Below are 20,431 nucleotides of genomic sequence, written 5' to 3'. Positions count from 1 at the left end.
ACCATGTATCTCAATACACTTGAGATATACAAAGCTTTTAAAAAAAATTATTCTAAGTCCATAATGATAAGAATTTAATATGAATACCTAACTCCAATAAATATATAAGTAAAAAAGACTAATGTTACCACTAATATATCTTCAATTAAAGTAAATTAGCAGATAGTTTAGAATATAAAGATGAATAGAATTGAAATATAACAATGGGAAATTCTAAATAGAGGTGGGGTCCAGGTGCATCCCACTTAGTCGCCACGTTGACCAGTACCTAAAGTATTAGAAGAGGGATCTCATGAGCCAATTATAGCTTAGTGAATAAAATATACTCAAAAATTGAATAAATCTAAAATTGATAACTTTAAATAAATCTATGTTCAGGGATGTGAAATGACAATTTCACTAAGCATGTTTATAACAACATTAATAATAACAACATAGGTAATAATAAAGTAAATCATAACTCATAATATACTTCGTGCCAATATGCTGAATTTATTTCAATATTAATGTCATATGTCTCAATCGGCTCTATGCCATATGGATCTATATCAACTAGAAGTTGCATCGAGATGGCATTCGAGTCTTTTCCTCATATCTGATCCGATTAGGGTCACTAGAATGTGTCACTATGTGATAAACATATCCCGTCTCTTTCCCTAAGGGTCATTAGAAGGTAGTGATAAACTCACCCTGTCTCTTTCACTAACTATTAAGATGAAACACCCACTTCCAAAAGTCACGTGTTTCTCACATGTAAAGTTTCACGTGATTCTCATGTGACCTATCAGTGTAATATTCTCACAAAGTATCTGAAAAAGTCTAGAAATACCACAATAATCCAACAATAATTCAAAGTTACCATTATCACAGGCCTCAACAAGCCTCTAGGAATATAAGTCTATACACAAATTTTAAACATAAAAACCCTCGCAGGGGCTAAGTCCAATTATAAATAATAGAATAAATAATGCTAAATAGGGAAATGAATCTGCTACTCCTCGATGTTCGTGTCCTCCATAATTAACTCTGAAATATTTTCACCAAAATGGTGGTGAGCACGGGGCTCAGCAAGTATAACCCAATAGTAATCTATGAATATTGTATTGGATGGTAAGTAGAAATGCAAATCCATAAACATATTTAGGAAATGTGTACAGTACAATGACATGTCTCACAAAGCAACATAGCATCGAAGGGGACTAGTCATCTAGCGGTATTATCGCCCATACATGCCTGGCGACGCTGCATATGACTGGTTGTCTGTGGCCATCAGACTAAGAACTCCAGTCGTAGGCCCATCAACACCGTTCTAGTAAATCATCGCACACAGCAGATTCATTACTTATAGCTGAATCATCGCACAGAGCAGAATCATTGCATACGGCGGTTAAGAGCGCACAGCTCGATAGACACCCTGACCCTGCGTCCTCGGGTACCGCTAGAACTATAATCCTACCTCTCAATCATCCTTATTAATATCATACTAGACTAGTCTCCAACTAGGGCAGTGTAATCACCTGAATGCTCCACCAGCTAACGACCTCAGGTGTAGACCGCTAATATAATACTATATAATATCATACTAGAACTATAACCCTATCTCTTAATCATCCTTATTAATATCATACTAGACTAGTCTCTAACTAGGGCAATGTAATCACCTGAATGCTCCACCAGCTAACGATCTCAGGTGTAGACCGCTAATATAATACTATATAATACACTCTACCCTTAACCCCATGTTGAGTGAGAGAGGGGGCACTGCCTAGTTGGGACTTGTCTAACAATGATACGTGCACGTGGTGCCATGACTTCTATTATTTATTATATCATGATCATCAAGGTACAATGTACTATAAACAATACATGGATCCTATCATACATGTACAATAAGTAGTAAATAATGCAGGTAAGAGTTGACATGTAATTAATACAAATAAGAAATAACATGTAATTATTGCAAGTAGGAAATGGCATGTAATTAATGTAGGTACGAAATGACATAAGTATACATTATTCGTAGACTAATATAGGATTCTACTTGCCTGGGATATCTCTGGAATCCGTCTCACTCTCCTAATCAGTCGACTCCTCCTAAATTTCGAGATCCTCCCCGCACAGTAATGAGTCTAATAATTTATAGATAAAATAAACATAAGAGAGATGAACTTATATGACTAACTACCTTGTTGTATATTAAGTTTGATTCTCTAGGTCTGAATATATTATTTTGTATTAATTTAAAAATGGTCATTTATGGTAAAATTAGAGCCGCTCACATTTGCAAGTGTCGAAGATAATTGAAAAGACTAATAAATTCAAATACCTATTTTAATTATGTATTGATCCTAATTTTATTAATAACATGGTTGAGAAAATAAAATAAATACAATAAATGTAGCTAACAAAAATTAGGAAAATAAAAGACTAATAATAATTAGTCTATGGTCCAAATTTTGGGCTGGGCTCAAGGCCCAGCATTGCTTAGGTGAGAAAGTGGGCTACTAACCTACCTGCAGCCCACTAGACTAGAGGTGGTGGACTGGGCTCAAGAGTTCACAGGCTAGGCGGGGCTCAAGGCCCAATCAGCATTATGCTGAGGAAGTGGGCTGTGGGCCTACCCACAGTCCACTAGGCCAAAAGGTGGCTAGCTACAGGTGTGGGCCTCGGCCCACACTGTAGTTGCCCAGATATCGGGTGGGCTAGGCTTGAGCCCACCAAAATAGCCACATAGAATTTTGGGGTGGACTGGGCTGAGCCCAATCCACCCCTAGTTACGAGTGTGGGCTGCGACCCACACTGTAACCCAAAGGGGTCGAGTGGACTGGGCTCACAAGCCCAGCCCACCGCTAGCTATGGGCGTGGGCCGCGGCCCACCCCGTAGTCTACATAAGTTGGGTGGACCGGGCTCACGGGCCCAGTCCACTGTTGGCTACGGGCGTGGGCTGCGGCCCACCCCGTAGCCAACACAACTGGTGGGGGTTTGATCAACCCCCACACAGTTCAATCTTCTTAGAGCGGGGCTGCTGCCGGTGATTCCCGTCGCCGGCAGCCCAGCTCCAACAACTCCTCCCTAAGTCGGCGAGGTGCGGGAGAGTTTTGAACCACCGACCAGTGTGGCCGGTGGGTGAGAATTGAGGAACTCCATGGCCGGTGGCCGTGGTGCTTCCCAGTTCAGTGAAAGGTGGGCTCGAAGCGGCCCACGCCCGTAGCCAACACAACTGGTGGGGGTTTGATCAACCCCCACACAGTTCAATCTTCTTAGAGCGGGGCTGCTGCCGGTGATTCCCGTCGCCGGCAGCCCAGCTCCAACAACTCCTCCCTAAGTCGGCGAGGTGCGGGAGAGTTTTGAACCACCGGCCAGTGTGGCCGGTGGGTGAGAATTGAGGAACTCCATGGCCAGCGGCCGTGGTGCTTCCCAGTTCAGTGAAAGGTGGGCTCGAAGCCCTCATCCCGAGTACCCATCTCTTCCAAGTGAAGAGATGAGTTAATCGAGGCTGAGGAGCGAGGCCACCACCGCTGGTGGTGGCCGCTTGTGACCCAATAACCTGGCGGCGGGAGGCGACATGGCATCGTCTCCCTCGCACCCCGTGGGTATCCACGGCAAGGGGCTGAAAGCGGGAAACTCCTCGGACCGGTGGGTAGTCTACCCAAGGTCGCCGGCCGGCGAATTTCTCCGGTGAAGGTAGTAATAAATAAACTCATAATTAATCATGATTAACTAGGCAATATTTAAATTAAACTAAAGAGGAGATGGAGGCTAACCCGAAGATTGAGATGAGGGGGTTTTGGTTGGCTGACGGCGCTCCGGTGACTCGCTGTCCGCGACGAAGGCTTCGGCGGCTCGGAGGAGAAGAGGGAAAGGGGTGGAAGAGCGAGAGAGAGATGTTGCAAAAAGTAGAAAAACTCGAGGGGAAAGAGATTTAAATTGGGATGAGGAGGGGAGGGGAGCGGAGTGGAGTTAGCTCCATTCCGGTGCACTTCTCTCCCACCTCTTGCAACTAATTGCGAGAGGTGGGGGAGAAGGAGAAACAGTTGGCGCGTGCGCTAGCAGTAGAGTGCACGCTCTTGGCGCGTGCGCTAATTTTTTTTTTTATACACGGGTGTTACATAAGAGAAATTAGAATCACCGCAGGAGGTCTTTTGATTTAATCTGGGACTGTTTCTTAACTCCACCAGAGTCACTTAAGAAAGTAATCGTAGTAATCTAAAATAAGACTTTCTTCTAAACTTGAGTCACCACAAAAAATCACAAGCGATCTATGCTAGGCTTGTTCTCTAAGTCATACCAAATATCAATTATGTTTCTCCACTAATATTCTTGGTTATTAAAATTGTTATTTTTCATGAGGTATAACAATGCACTAAGTCATTTATTTGCACACAAAAATATAATAACTAAATTGCATACAGAATTATGATATTTAATTTGCACACAGAGAAATATGTGATTTGATAAAAAGCATGAAGTACAAGATGAATAAATATGTGAGCGAACCTACTCACCTGAGTGTAGATGAAAAGACTACAATTGGCTTGTAGTCCATTCAAGCCAATTCATGGAATGGGTCCATGGCCCAAAACTCAAATTTCATGGGTTGGGCTGTGATTAGCCCGCAGCCCACCAAAACCCCGAAGAGTGATTTGGGCTTAAGACCCAACCCACAATTCTTCATGGATTGCCTGCAGCCCTTGAACTAATCATTCGGGTCAGGTTGGATCCCAAATCTAAACCTGAATCCACAAATAAAAGAAAGGAGCGAGCTCGGTTTAACTCGAGCTCACCATCCTCGATGAATCCATTGTCGATGGTGGAGGAAGATCACCAGTAGTTCGTAACTATACCAATGTCTCCCTCGCCGCCTCAATGACTTGGAAGAGGAGATGATGGATAGACCATGGTGACTGGCGGTGTGAATGACTCCAAACATAGTCGACGGCAATCCGAGCCATAATGACTCCAAAAGAAGGCACCTACAGCTCGAGGTCAATGATACGAAGCTTTCGGTGACAGAGCGACAACAACCTGAAATTGCCGACTGGCGTATTTCGTCGACGAACCCCCGAACACCATCTTAGCTATTTATAATCTAACCTATTAGACTTTAATTAAATTTGAGGGGTGGGAGATGACTAACCAGAGAGAAGAGTGGTGGACCCTGATTACTCTAGTGGTCTGCTCCCACAAGTGGTTCCGAGCCTTCCGACGGTAAATAAAAGAAGAAGATGAGAGAAGGGAAGAGAGAGAGATGCGGCAGATAGGGAAGAAGGTGAAATTAGAGTTTTTATTTATAGAGAGATCGAATTTTGATTTCAATTTGGATTCAGCTGTAAAACTCGCGACCACCCCGCGCGTATCATTGAGGGAGAACGAGGGGGGTTGCACATGCAGTGCATGTGCGCCCTCTTCATTTTATTTATTTATTTTAGTTCTTATAGGTTATAACCTCGCTAATGGGTTCTAACCTACTCACCTAACCTAGCTTATAGGTTCTAACCCAGCTAATAAGTTCTAACCTTCTTATCTAACCCAGCTAATGGGTTATAACCCAATTAATGGGTTCTAACCTTCTCATCTAACACAGCTAATGGGTTCTAACCAAGGTTCGAAAAATCTAGATTGGAATTGGTCTTTCGAAAAACGATATGTATTGGTCAGATTGGATCAAATTTTTTTCATTACTTAAAATTCTAAATATTATCTAAAATGGTAGAAAATTTCTAAAAATTTACAAAACATGAGAAAAAAAAGAAAATAATAATTATTCACATATGAACCCTAAAATATAAACAAAAGTACTAACTTGCCTAAAAATCAAAACTTCGATGAATACCGAGCTGGCTCTCGTAAATCCTTGTGGTCGTCATTATCATAATTACCATAAGTTTATAAATAATAATATCTAGGGTTTAGTGCTCCAAAGAGTGATTGCATTATACAATTCATATCAAATGAATCTTGTTGTCTCTGAGGAGGATAATAATCAATATATGAATTTTGTGTCGGACACTGAAGAGGATAATAATTAGCATACGGATTATGTGATGGTTCAAAGCAATGAATACTTGATGAACTGTAGTTCGTTAGAGTTCGTCGGAGTTTGTTGGAGCTAGATCTCTCCATTAGAAAGTGAGAGAGAAGAAAATGAGAAATGAGTGAAAGAGAGAAAAAGGAAGAGTGAGAAGAAAAGAGTAAAGAGAGAAAAAAAAGAGCATGGGGACATCAATAATTGATGTCCCGGGTCTGATCCGAGTTAGATCCATGATGGATCTTGCCCAGTTTAATTAAAACTTGCCGATCCTGGCCAATCCCAGTCATTTGACTAGGATGGGGCCTGCATCGTTATCGGCCGATCCGATGAACCTTGGATCTAACCTTCTCATCTGACCCACGTGTAAGGCTATATTATTTTTTTAAAAGTTGTTCGTACTACAAACTTTTATTAAAAACAAAGTGAGTTATTGTGGGCTTAAAAGTTCACAAGCTTGCAACTACTCTATAAATTATTGTGGACTTAGTAAATTAAAAAAAGATGAAGTGGAGGGAAATGTATATATTTTGAAGGGAAACTATAGATAGACGAGGGAAGATTTGAAATAAGGGTATAATTATTACTTTGATGTGGCATGAAAAAGTGAAAATATTACTTTTTAATTTAGTATGTGTCATGCAAATAGTACTAAAATAATATTTTTAAATTTATAAAATATAAATGGAAGTTGGCCATTTTAAACCCATATTAAATCTATAAGTAAATTATATTAAATAGTAATGTTTTTTCACCTATGTATACGAATATTTTTTCTAGGGTTATTTTCTTTGAGTCATGGTAAAACAAGAGCTCATTTATAATAAAATATTATATATTTTTTGGAAGAGAGGAGAGAAGGGAGGGAGAGAGAAGAAAGAACATTAGTAAGACATGAAAGTGATAGATTTAAATCAGGTCAAGGGTAAAATTGGAATCAATTTGATTTTATACTAGAAATTTTATTTTATTCTTATTTTATTTATTAGGAGCTGAACTTGATTAAGAGAAAAATGTTAAAAAGGTGTTTGGTTACTGAACTTGGTTAGGAGTCCCTAACCAAGTTCAGGGACCCCCTTGAACTCAAAAGAAACAGGGGTTAGCAAATCCAACTTAAGTTTCGTCATTTTACTTAGTTGTTAATGGATTATGACTTATGTAACATATTTTTATGCTCTACGATTTGCTAAACTCATCTTCTCCATGCCAGCATGGGATTGAAAACCTATTAATGGACATTCCTCCAACATCTCCTTGTAACTATGGAAGGCTTCAACAAGGTTTCATCTTCTTCGGCATCTCTATGGCAAAAGATATTCCTTGTCGGAAGGCTCTAACTTTTCTGAGAATGCTGCTGGCATTCTCTATGCCATGTGACGACCTATTGGCGAAACGAGAATCCATGACCCTCTGTCGTAACCTCTTGGATGAAATTATACCAAATATCAATGTGCTTCGTCTTGTCATGATATATAATGTTTTTCGTCAAATTGATTGCACTTTGATTATTACAAAATGTTGTCATGACATCTTGATACAACCTAACTCTTCAATCAAGTTGCATCTTTGACTGCCTCCATTGTTCCCATATATTATGCCTCAGTAATAGTTAAATAAATTGTAGCTTATAGCATTGTTTTCAGCTAAAACAATAAGTTGCCAAACCTCTACCTGTCCAAATCACTTGCAAAGACTGAGTCAACATAACCAACATGTGTAAGTCTCAAATCACTGTCCTTATCAAACACCAAATTACCATCTAATGCCCCCAGCAGGTACCTAAGAATACATTTCACTGCTTACTAATGCACCTTGCCTGAATTTGTCATGTAACGACTACCAACACTAACCGCCTATGATATATCTGGATAGGTATAGACCATGGCATATATTACGTTGCTAACAATGTTTGAATAAGGGATCCACGTCATATACTCTTTCTCTGCTTTAGTTTGTTGTGATTGTTCCACTGAAAGCCTAAGCTGAGCTGCAAGAGGAATTGTAAGAACAGAAAAAAGAGGGTCACACATGCACCCCCTCCCCTTCCTTCTCCTTTGCAGTTTTATGCAAAGAGAGGAGTGGCCGCGAGATTTAGGCCATTCCGAATCTGAGTCCAATCCCAAATAAAGATTCGAAAACCCACCCTATAAATCAAAAAGCTAATTCTATGCCGTTCTCTCTCCTCTCTCTCTCCTTGTCGGAGCACCCACCGTCGAATCGAAGCGCCGGAGCATTGCCGGAGTGATCGAAGACCACTCAACGACTCGCTAGTCAGTCCTCTCCCATCTCTCATAATTAATTAAAGTTTAATAAGTTAGAATAGAACTACCTATTTTTTGGGGTGAAGCGTTGTTGTTGAGCCAGTCGACTTCGGGTCGCTGCTGCTTGTGTGCCGGAGCTTTGTGTCGTTGGTCTCATGTCGTAGGCGTGTTTCCTTAGAGCCTCGTGGCTCGGTATGTGGTAGAAGACAATTCCATGGCTGTCGGCCATGGAGTCGAGCTACTAGTTGTCAACGACGGCTTCTTCTCCACCTCGTGTAGTCTGTGTGGTCGCGAGAGTGTCAGGGAGCTTGGGATGTGGTCGATGGACTGTCAACAACGGTGGTCGCAGGTGGACTCTCTCCTTCTCTTCCTCGCGACGATCACCACGAGGGAGAATCCTTTTATTCATTTTGTGGCTTCGGTTTTGGGTTTGGATTTCAGATTCAAAAACTCGACCCGAACTAGTTTCATGGAGGGCTGGGCTAGGCGTCCATTGTGATTTGGTTGAGCCTTGGCCTAGCCCAATTAATAGATTGATGTGGGCTGCGGCACCCCAATCCAATGGGTTTAAATCAACTCATTTTAGCTATTTATTTCGCTTTAAATTTTTAGAAAATATGATATTATTTAATTTAAATTATTATTATTATTTATTATTAAATGTGGTGATTTTTAGTTATAGATGAGTGGGTTTACTCACATATTTATTCATATTATATTCTGTGCCTTTTATCGGACCACGTAATTCTCTGTGTACAAATTTGTTTATTATATTTTTTTTGTACAATTTAATTATTATAATTCTATGTGCAAAATATATAATTCAGTATATTGCCGTACTTCATGCAAATTGTAAATTTTAGTGGGGAAAAGCATAACTAGTATTTGGTATGACTTAGAGAACAATCGCAGTATAGATCAATTGTGACTTTCCGTTATGATTTAAGTCTAACTGAAAGTCCATGGGAAAGTCTTATTTTAGATTATTGGGGTGACTCTCTAAGGTGACTCTGGCGAGATTAGAGAATTGTCCCAAGTTAGATTGAAAAACTTTATGAGGTGACTCTAATCTCTCTCAATGGTTAGTAGAAGAGACAAGGTGCATGTATCACATAGTGATATCTCCTAATGATCATAATTGGATCAGCCATGAGGAAAAGACTCGAGCGTCATCTCAACATTGATGACATTAGTTATTTTCATTATTATTGGGTTAAATTATATAAATCAATTTTTTTTATTAATTCTTATCATTGTGTACTTAGAAAATATTAGTAAGGCTTAATGTATTTCAAGTGTATTGAGGTATATGGCTGGTTATGATTCCGATTTCGGGTCGTGACAGGAATACTCATGGGCTTCTCATTTGTCATCTCATAACAGTCAAACATGTGATCAATATGCTTCTTCTATGACAAATATAGCTTTCCACCTTGCGATCCCTCTGAATCTCCATACCTAAGATTTTCTTCATTGTGCCCAAGTCTTTTATCTCAAACGCAGCACTCAACTTGGTATTTAATTTCTCAATCTCTGACTTGTCCTTTGCTACTATGAGCATGTCATCAACTTAAAGAAGCAAATAGATGTAGGAGTCATCTAGCAGTCACCTATAGTACACATAGCTTTCATAGCTACTCCTAGAGTAGTTATGCCTAATCATAAAGCTATCACTTTTATACACTGCAAATATTAGTTTGGCTCATTATTTAGGAAAATAAGATGACTTTTGGCAGGTGCGTTCGAACGCAAGTGGAAAGTGTTTGAATGCGGCATTCGAACACCTAATTTGTGTTCGCACATATAGAGCATAGTTTTTGGTCGCTTGAACGCCTGATTGTGTTCAACATCTAGAGCTCTATTTTTTGGGAGTTCGAACGCGATCGAGAGGCATTCAAAAGCGCGATGGATAAGTTATACCATAATAGGATTTATTTAAGGTTTTTGGATTATTGGCTAGCCTCCAAATATGTGAAAAAGTAGCCAACTTAGAATTATTAATTATTGGAACTTGTTTTGCATCTAGGCTTGAGCCAACTTCTCTCTCCTCCTTCCTCCCCCTTGGTATCCAGCCTGAGCTCGTCTACAGCTGAGGTTAATTCTTTGTCACTTCTCCCTCCTCACTCCAGCAACCAGCCATACTATGAAGCTCTTTTCTCTCACTTCATCTTGTTCAAGGTACTAACCCATCCACCATAGCCATTATTATCTCCCATAACTCTAACCATATAATCCACGTCCATCCCGCTACCTCCTGATCTTTCGTCATTGTTTCGTTCATAATTTTTGATCTACTAGCCCAATCGATAAGATTCCTGTTGTGTTGGATTCCTAACTTCAAGAGGAACAATAAATCCAAATCTCAGATTATTCTAACAATTGGATCGATCCCTATTACTTTCGCAAGTTCCGTGTGAGTTCTGTCCAGATTAACAAATCGGATAGACAATCAACTTCCTCGAGGGCGACCGTAATAGGCATGTATAAAGCTATGTTTCACAATAGGAGAGAAGATTTCATTGAAGTCGATTTCTTTTGTTATAGCCTTTAGCGACTTATTGTACCTTGTATCGTGCATTTTCAATCCTAGGATCCCCTTCGTTCCTTTTGAAGACCCATTTATAACCTATATTCGAGCCTTTTAGCAACTTGATCGCCTTGTTCATCACAAGAATCCACTTTGTATACTCTGATCCTATAATGTCCTCTCTATAGGTGGACGATTCCTGCACTTCAATCTCTTCTACCAATGTTAGAGTGAACGGTACCTAGTTTGCATATCCATATAGATACAGTGCCATAATCTGCCTTATTAGCCTGCCAACTGCCACACTCATTCTGCTCATGATTACCCGATTGGAAACTAGAGTTGTGTTCTTCTAAAGCTGGCTGATTTGGAACGCTGGATCACACCATTTGAGTAGCCCCAATTCAACTCCACTAGTTTGTCAGCACCCTTCTCCTTTGCTGTCGATATAACATGATAGTAAACATGACAACCAAATACTCTTAAGATTTGAATAAACAGTGGGAGCACCGTAGTATATCTCAAGAAGAGTCTTGTTCTCAATTGTTGTATTAGGGAAGCAGTGTGTTGATTGCTTCAGCCCAGAGGTCCTTTGACAACTCGACAGTTGAGAGCATATAGCGAGCTCTTTCCATGAGAGTCTGGTTTATCTGTTTAGCAAGTTGCAGAGTGTGCCTAACTGTCTGGTGCCTTGCTCAAGGATTGTTGTGCCTGTGGTACAGCATATGCCGCAATACTTGCCAACCATTCCATCTAAATAGAGTTTCATCAGGAGAAAGTGAGGGAGAGGAAAAGAGAAGGAGAAAAAGAGGAGCTTCCACCATCGGTGATCAACTCGCCGCCAATGACCTCTCTTTCTCTCTTGCGTTTCCTAACCGAGGTTGGAGACGAAGTACGGTTTAAAAGCTCTTAATGGGTTGAGATTAAAAGTTCTTCCTTTAGCGGGAAAGAGATAGAAGGGTCAGTCATGATTCTGAATTTGGGTCATAACGTAGAGAGCTTCAAGTTTTCTCAATAATTCGAAGGCTGTCTCCTCATTCACTACCTCCTGTTACACCTTGTCTGAGAAAGATAACAAAATCACGTTGTGAGCTTACCTGTACAATTCTAAGCCTCTTCATCTGGCATAGTCCTCAGTACTATGTTGTCCAAAACCTTTGCCAATCCTTGTTGCCTCAAAAGTGCTCGTATCTTCAGATGCCACATGCCAAAATTATTATGTCCATTGAACTTCTCCACGTCAAACTTCGTCGTACTCATCAATCTGATACCAGTTTGTTGTGATGAACATTATGCATGCAGAGTCCAAATTGACGATCATAAGATGGAGATCTCAACAAGAATAACCTAGGCTTCAAGCAAACCAAATACCAACAATAGAGACAATAACAATTTTTGCAGTTCGGCTTATAGCCTACATCTGTGGGCAGATACGACTAGAAGATCCACTATAATATAACAGAGTATTTGAAGAAATGGGCTATCTTGCTCCTTGATCAGCATTAGTACCATCCTATCAAGTTGCATGACGGGTTGGTTTGGACATTGAGGGAGGTTTGTCATATTCTAGAAGCATAGTGATCCGAATCGATGATCGTGAGATCTCGACAAGAATAACCTGGGCTTAAACAAACTAAACACAAGCAACAGAAACAAGAACAATTTTTGTGGTTCAGCTTGTTGCCTATATCCATGGGCAGAGACGCCTAAAGGATCCATAATAATATAACAGAGTACAGATGGAGTCAATAATAATTTCACTCTGAAACAAAATTTAGCATCCAACAAGAAGTGAAAAATAAATTATCCTAGAGCAAGATAATCCCCTCATAAAATTTAGGACAAAAGGGAATAAAGTTTGATAGAGAAGATACCAAAGGGAGAGATGAATTCAAAATATTTTTTTTTGATCATTCATGAACCCGAAGGCTAGATATAGGCTAGACAAATGGCAACTCTCCTTAGAAACAGAGGCACTAAGGTTTCACCGAGCTTTTAGCTACCTTATTTAGACTTCAAGCCATATGCGTCGTCAAACAATTGCTTTGAACCAAACGCCGCCGAGACCTGCTCTAAGCCATTGTGTTGCCAAACTGTCCTCCAAGCTACCGTATTACCGAGCCATCAACTGAATCAAGCTAAGCTATCAAACTATCAACCACCAAACAATTTTTTCACAATATTGTTTGGGGTTGGAGTTGAACCCATGACCTCTTTGGTCATGGGCAAGATACCTACCAAAAGCCCATCTTTGGATCTGTGCGACAGACTTTTACCTCTGCATTTTCTTTATGGTATGATGATCTTTAACCTAGAAGAGTTGAAAGGTATAATTACCTTACTAGATAAGCCTTCAGGTCACAGCAAGTTCGTTGGGGAGGTCGAAAACCCCTAGGGTTGTTCAAACTCCTGTAGCAAATCAACGATTCACCTGAGGCCATTTGAACATCTTCCACACTCCTGAATGACGAAATGTTTTGCAAGGCCATTCGAACGACCTTCTTTGATTGCATTGCACTTACATCTTGTTAAAAAGAAACTTCCCTTTTCCCTTCTCATCTCTAGCCAAATCCACTAAAATCTTTGAAAGACCTAAAAAGTTTTGTCCCCAGTCCTCTGCGTCTTATTGCAATTATATCTGTTGGTTTTTGCATGGTTCTCTCTCGAGTCAAGACACACCAAAAGGGATCATAATCATAGAGATGCTATGATACATGATGCTAATATTTCCTGCTGACATAAACTTATGTTCAGGTTGCTAGAAGATGGGGGTACTATTTTCAATTTTGGACGAACCAGTAAGAAATGCTGCATAAAGTCTGTTTTGAGAGTGCACAGTCCCTTATTCTACTGGAAGGTTCTGCTAACTACCCAAACCTTATTTTCTCAATTATTCTCCTTTAGGTGTTGACTAAACACAAATAGACAGCAATTTTCAGTTAACTGTTGGCATGTTCTCTCTATACTATTACAAATACTAATAACTTTATCTTACTTTTTCTTCTTCTGCAGATTGCTGCAGAAGCTGATCTAGGCCTAGCAGATGCATATATAAACGGGTACTTTTCCTTTGTCGATGAGCAGGAAGGTCTTGTTGATCTTCTTCTGGTAAAAGAAAATTAACAAGTTTGTAACTGAAGTGAATTGCAATGGTGATTATTTTTAGTCTAAGTACCACTTGTTCCTGCAGATTCTTATTGCTAATAGGGATCTGAAGAAGGCTTCGAGGAGCACTTTTTTAAATAAAAGGTTTCTCCTTCTCTTACTTTTTGCTGCTGTATATATGAGTGAGGGCGTGCATGTATATATGAAAGCATTTGCATGTTGGAGGGGGAAATTCTAACAATTAATAATTGACCTTTTCCTTTTGGAATGGTCAGGGGTTGGTGGACACCATTTCTTTTAACAGCTGGAATTGCATCTGCTAAGTATTTTTACCGCCACATGTCAAGGCAAAATACTTTGACACAAGCTCGTCGAAATATCTCTCAACATTATGATCTGGTCAGTCTAGGAAATATCACAAATGTGCAATGGCATGTTATATATTTCAACCTGGTCATTCTTTAGTCTCCTTTTTCACTGCTGTGATTAATTGTCTAAGCTCTAAGTTTATCTAATTGCCAGTTCACAACCTAGGGCACTGAGTTACTATATTGTTAAATCATTAATTTATTCAGCACACTTTCTATTATTGGAGAAGATTTCATCTCACTAATTGTGACATTATTTAGATGCTTTAATGCAGAAACTGGACAAGTATGTAAACTATGCTTAATCTTTGCTGCGATTTTTCATGTATTCTTTTGTTTTTTTTTAATACATGCAGGAGCTGGGAAATACCAATAGAGACACATACTCACCTTCTGGTCATTCTTATGATCTAATGCAGGGCAGGGGAAATATCTGGACCTCTGGAGATAGTTATGCTTGTGTTTACTATCTCGCATATTATTCTTTCCTGTTGTGTTCCTTGTAAACTCCCATGGGATCATAGCAGTTAAGGATGTACCCATAAGGGCTTGGTTTTGCTAGATGAATACTCTTATGGTATTGTATCTGAATCTCCAAGATATGTGCCGCTCATGTTCACAATATGTAGCTTGGAGAAATCCTTGCTAACTTCTAATATACGGTAAACTGAGAAGAGCATAACAAACACCTTACCCAAAATATTGGGCTAGTTTAGACTGTGAGATGATGTGGAATTATGGCCTAATCTAGGACTTCCAGAATCAGGAAATGGGAAACACATCACTCTGTAATGCTTAGTCTGTAGTAATTTTCTGGTCCTAGGCTTCGAACCATTTTCTCTTGAATTCTCTTTAATTTTGCATCAATTAGTTCTGGTTAAGATATATTGCTAGCAGCATAGTTGATGATTGCTTGATCTTCGTAGCAATTTCTTTTACATGAATGTCTTACATGCAAATGCCATATTATGACAGGTGGAGATCATTTCAGCTACAAATTTAAACCATGAAAGCAATGTAAAATATTTGTAAATTAAATTGCTTTAACCAAACATTTCTCGTAAAACTTGAAAAGTTTTTATTAGTTCCCTTTGTCGAGCATTATAGTAGGAAGTAGTGAAGAATTAGGTCAGTTTATAACTTTATATAGCTATCTGCTTCCTTTGATCTATTACCTGAGGAAATATATTGAAGTGAGGAAGTTACCATTGTGTATCTTGTATTGCTTTCTAGAGATTTCTTTGAAGTATGAAATGATTATCCAGCTATCACTTTGTAATTGGGAAGCACTTGGTATATTCTTAGTTTCTCTTGATAGAATTGCTTTATCAGCAAATATAGATAAGAAGATACAGTTTGTCCATAATAAGATTCGCTCACCTTATATTTTCAATCTTTCTTTTTGACATGAGAAAGAAGAAACACATGGTAAATGAATTGATTAAGAAAGAAGTACTTCTCTCCCTTAGTTTTCTATTCTCTCTATTCCTCTATTTAACGGGTCAAGTGGGATTTGAATTGAGGAATGAGAACCAATCCTTAAATACAAGAGTATTAAATTTTGTCAGATACAAATAAATTTGTATCCAACCCGTTTAAACCAACATCATAATAAAAATAAATATTTGTTAATATGTTCCAATGAAAGATTTAATTACCCTTATAGATGTACTAAATTTATAATCTTATACTTATTCTTGCCATTATGTGAGTCTTCTGAGCCAAAAAAAAAAACCTTACTTCTAGTCTAAGCGGTATTTGGTTAAGAAAATGGCTAGAAGTAAATGAATTGGTTAAATAAGAAGTATCTCTCTCAGAATTTTCTTTTTTATGACTGGATTTGGTTAACGAGTCAAACTGGGATTTGAGTTGAGAACCAATCCAATAAATACAAGAGTATTAAATCTTGTCGGATGCAAATAAATTTGTATCCTACCCTTTTAAACTAGCAACATAATATTTGATAATATGTTCAAATAAGAAGATTTAATTACCCCTGTTGATGTACTAATTTTGCATCTTGCACTTATTCTTGTCGTACTGATTTTTTTTTCAAACCTTGCACAGGGGCATTACTTTCTTTTAGAGCAGTTAGCTTAATTCTGAATTTAGCAAATAATATTTATGCGACAAAGTAAATTTAGTTTTTGTATAAATAAAATAAAAAAAAATGTTAGGAACTCTGGCCTGTCTAAAGGAAAATGACACCCTTTATGTACGGTTTACTCGCTTATTTTTTTTCAATGTACAACTCAGAATGTTATTCTTGCGTTGCCAGTCAACCAGTTCTTCAATATTTCTCTGTAAGAATCGCACTACTATAATCCAATTAAAATAAAATATAGAGGAAGAGAGAAGAAAAAAGAAACCTAAGAAAGATAAGTAGTAAATGGTTTAATGTTGTTATATTTTTCCATAGGCAAAGGAAAATATAGGTGTTTTAGAGGTTTTTGAATTTCTGTAAAAACTTGTAAGCCCTTAAATTCAGCCCATTATTATTATAAATTAGCCATTATGTTCCTTACAGAACTATTAGAAGTCTTGTTGCATTTGAGTTCTAAATTCCTTTAATAATTTATTTCATATTGACTTGAATTATGAAATTAGTAACACTTTTGACATTTTCTTAATTCTACTTGTGCTCTCTTATCGTTCTTATTTATTTATTACAAGAGCTGACAAGTTCTATTTTCTGTAGAGCAATGATTTCTTCTCTTTATTTTTGGATGAGACAATGACATACTCATGTGCAATTTTTAAGGTTGGTACTCAAGTTTCACTGTCATCACAACTATTTTGAGGTTTTCTGCAGAAGGATCTGATTACCATTCACATATCAACTGACAGATGGAGAATGAAGACTTAAAAGTTGCGCAGATACGGAAAATTTCTCTTCTAATTGAGAAGGTAAAGCTCTTAACCATAATATCTGGTTTCTTTATTGTTATATTTTTAGTTTTCCCTAGGCTCATCTTTGACTACTTTGGTCTTATAATATTATTCTCCTTTAAATCATCAAGGCCAGAATTGAAGGCAAACATGAAGTTCTTGAGATTGGTTGTGGCTGGGGAAGTCTAGCAATAGAGGTTGTGAAGCAAACTGGATGCAAATACACGGGAGTTTCCTTATCAGAAGAACAACTCAAGTTTACTAAAAGAAAAGTGAAAGAAGCTGGTTTAGAAGTTATATCTTCAACATTTTTTGGAATTTCAGTTATGAATTGACCAAAATCATTCTTTCAACAATTAGTCTCTTTTTCTCTTGTTTCAATATGAGATCATAATCATAGTAAGTACCATAAGATTAAAGCTGTGACTCCTCATTCCACTGGTTAATTTATGGTTTTTATTTATTTTTAAATTTCAGTCTCAATGGTAGAGTAAAATCTGTTTGAACATTTATCTTATGAGTTTTCTTGTCAGAACCACATAACACTCCTGCTATGTGACTACCGTGAACTGCCAAGTTCCCACAAATACGACAGGATTATATCTTGGTACTGGTTATTTTTATCTTCAAAAGATCCCTACCAGCAGAAAGGTGGAATTTCTTTCCTGACATTGCTTTTCTTTCAGTGAGATGCTTGAAGGAGTTGGTCATGAATACATGGAAGAATTCTTTGGCTGTTGTGAGTCTCTTATGTCTGAGGATGGTTTATTTGTTCTCCAGGTAATTGTTAATTCTGTGTTTTCCTAATTCAGATTTGACATCATTAGTTGTCTGGATTTTAGCTATGTTTCTCCTTTGAGATAAATGTTATGTAAGTCAATGATCATTTCATCTTTATATATAGAAATTATGGGAGTTGACTAGTTATCTAAATTCTTAGTGTGCGTGGGATGTATACACATAAACTTTTCTTGATCCATTTCCTTCTGTGAAATTATTGCAAATCCTAAATTCCTAATATGGTTGCAGAAGTGTCCTTGTGAGATCACTTAAATTTCAGTGGGAGCTTAATCTTTATTTTACAAGCAATAGGTCAGCCATCTACAAGGCAATTGATTTGGGAGTGTAATACTCACGTGCTATAGTAAGTTAGATCTGACAAGCCTTGAAGTTTTATGGCCACAAGTTGGATAATAAATCATTAACTATAGAAACTCCTCTCAGTAAATATTCATTTTATTATTTTTTTAAGATTTTAGTATTCTGCAAAGCCATGTTTTCTTTTCATTTGAAGGCAAACAGTATTAATTTATGGATGCATCATAAGCATCTCATGCCTTAAAACATCTGCACGCGTAAATTTTATCAACAGAATGCATCTCATAGCCCAGCAATAAGGGTGCATCGTTTTCCTTTTATCAGTTAATTGGTTAACCGCTTCTGTCAATGCAACATGTCCTGAGCCCCGAGAATCAAATTTCATTGACTTGTCAACAATAACCTGCTCAGCAGTCTATCTCTTATGGTTGTTAGCTTTTTCACATATGTGCAACCTCGTGCAGTTTCCTTCTATTACAAGTCTAGATTGTGTAATATGACAACTGAAAAGACATATGTGAGACTGAAGGCTGCTGTTCTAACAAGCTAGTTTCAAGATCAGAAAGTGTGAAAAGAGCTATAAGGATATGATTTGATATTCTCAACATGGGAAAGTAGCCAGAAATTACAAAATGAAAGAAGAAAAGACTTATCTTGAAGTTGTCTTCTGTGCATTTCTGATGGCTTGCTTGCGTATAAATTTATTTGCTTGTATTCATAAACTGTCATCCCATGATATTAGACCTTTTAAAGTATTCAATCATCTAACTTCTGGTTGACATGAATGCAGTTCATCTCAATTCCGGATGAAAGATATGATGAATATAGAAGGAGCTCTGACTTCATAAGGGAATTCATATTCCCAGGAGGATGTCTTCCTTCTTTAAGCCGTTCAACATCAGCCATGTCCAAGGCTTCTAGATTCTGGTAACCATTAATCTCAAGATTGTAACACACTACACTATCTTGATGGCATCACATGTCTATACTTCAATTTATGTCCTAAACTTTCATGTAATCATTGATATATTCTCTTCATTGCAGTGTAGAGCACCTAGAAAATATTGGCATCCATTATTATCAAACATTGAGATGTTGGAGGAGCAACTTTATGGCAAGGAAACAGTATGTATTGGCCTCCTTTTGCATATGAAATAATTAACTTTCTGGGCTGGATGGGGGCACCTGATTTTTCTGATATAAGAATACCATGTCAAATGATGTCAGGGACCCTTGAATTTTAGATGTCGTTATGGTTCACCTATAACCTAATCTCTCCCTTTTCTTTCTAAATTAAATAATTTCATTTGCAACAAGAACTTTGAATTGTCGTTATATTAACTATGTCCCCTTTCTGGTTAAAGTTTCTGTTTCAATTATAAAAAAGTTGCACAGTAGTTCTTTGAGAGGCTCTTCTTGTGGTAAAACAACAGTTTGTGTATGAGATTTTAGTAGAAAGGGAAGGTGAAGTTATGGGTATAAAGAGGATTTGTTTTGATAAAGCACAATTATGTGGTTTTGCATTTTGTAAGTTTGAGCAAAACATGGATTCGTATAGAATTCGTTTCTTTCAATTTTTTTTTTAATTCTCCTCAAATAGTGATTGTATTTTTTATTTTTACCATGATGCTATTCATTAGTATATCTATTCTTTTTATTCCTGGCAAAATGAGTTTAAATCGCACATATCTAGTTATAATGCAAAATGACACTTTGGTTTTCAGTGACATTCTGTCCTTGGGTTTTGATGAGAAGTTCATCCGCACATGGGAGTATTATTTCCAATATTGTGCAGCTGGCTTCAAGTCGCGAACGCTTGGTGATTATCAGGTATAATTAGAAGACTAACATCATGCTCCATTTACTCTTCAATGTTCTTTAGCACCAAGGGATTGCAACTTGTAAGTTCTTTGTGGAGCCATCTTCTCATTATTTTTCGTCAGGTTTCTTATTGGATACCTGATGTAGGATGATATGCAGTGGTACCATTTGATGTAGGATAGGTGTAAGGAAGACTTAGATCAGCAAAGATATTTAGAATGGCATAGCATAAATAGAAGCCGAACAAAGACGATTCAGAGGGTTTTAAGCATGCAAAGAGACAGACATCAAGAGGTGACCTGGACAAACTATTTCTGTGGTGACTGTTGAACC

At 38.0% G+C, this 20,431-nt stretch overlaps 1 protein-coding gene across 10 annotated transcripts in view; it reads left to right on the top strand.

Moving 5' to 3' along the window:
* LOC140788051 (uncharacterized) overlaps positions 1-20,431 on the top strand; it is a 41,191-nt gene that overhangs the window by 18,624 nt on the left and 2,136 nt on the right. For 8 of the 10 annotated variants that reach the window (XR_012108952.1, XM_073137148.1, XM_073137153.1 and 5 more), the window contains 12 exons: positions 13,572-13,674; positions 13,830-13,925; positions 14,008-14,066; positions 14,198-14,321; positions 16,989-17,051; positions 17,138-17,197; positions 17,311-17,472; positions 17,713-17,786; positions 17,866-17,959; positions 19,068-19,204; positions 19,322-19,402; positions 20,002-20,107. Coding sequence is in view for 8 of the 10 variants with exons in the window: in XM_073137148.1 (XP_072993249.1) it covers positions 13,572-13,674; positions 13,830-13,925; positions 14,008-14,066; positions 14,198-14,321; positions 16,989-17,051; positions 17,138-17,197; positions 17,311-17,472; positions 17,713-17,786; positions 17,866-17,959; positions 19,068-19,204; positions 19,322-19,402; positions 20,002-20,107 (1,159 nt within the window). In the remaining 2 variants the exon portion in view is untranslated. Of the gene's footprint in view, positions 1-13,571; positions 13,675-13,829; positions 13,926-14,007; positions 14,067-14,197; positions 14,322-16,988; positions 17,052-17,137; positions 17,198-17,310; positions 17,473-17,712; positions 17,787-17,865; positions 17,960-18,208; positions 18,324-19,067; positions 19,205-19,321; positions 19,403-20,001; positions 20,108-20,431 lie in introns of those variants that run through there. The other 2 variants (XR_012108953.1, XM_073137149.1) reach the window with 2 other exon arrangements.

This window comes from Typha latifolia, chromosome 5 (genome assembly GCF_019914945.1).
Source record: "Typha latifolia isolate L0001 chromosome 5, TyphaL0001v2, whole genome shotgun sequence".
Lineage (NCBI taxonomy): Eukaryota > Viridiplantae > Streptophyta > Magnoliopsida > Poales > Typhaceae > Typha > Typha latifolia.
This window is presented reverse-complemented; position numbering and strand designations above follow the sequence as displayed.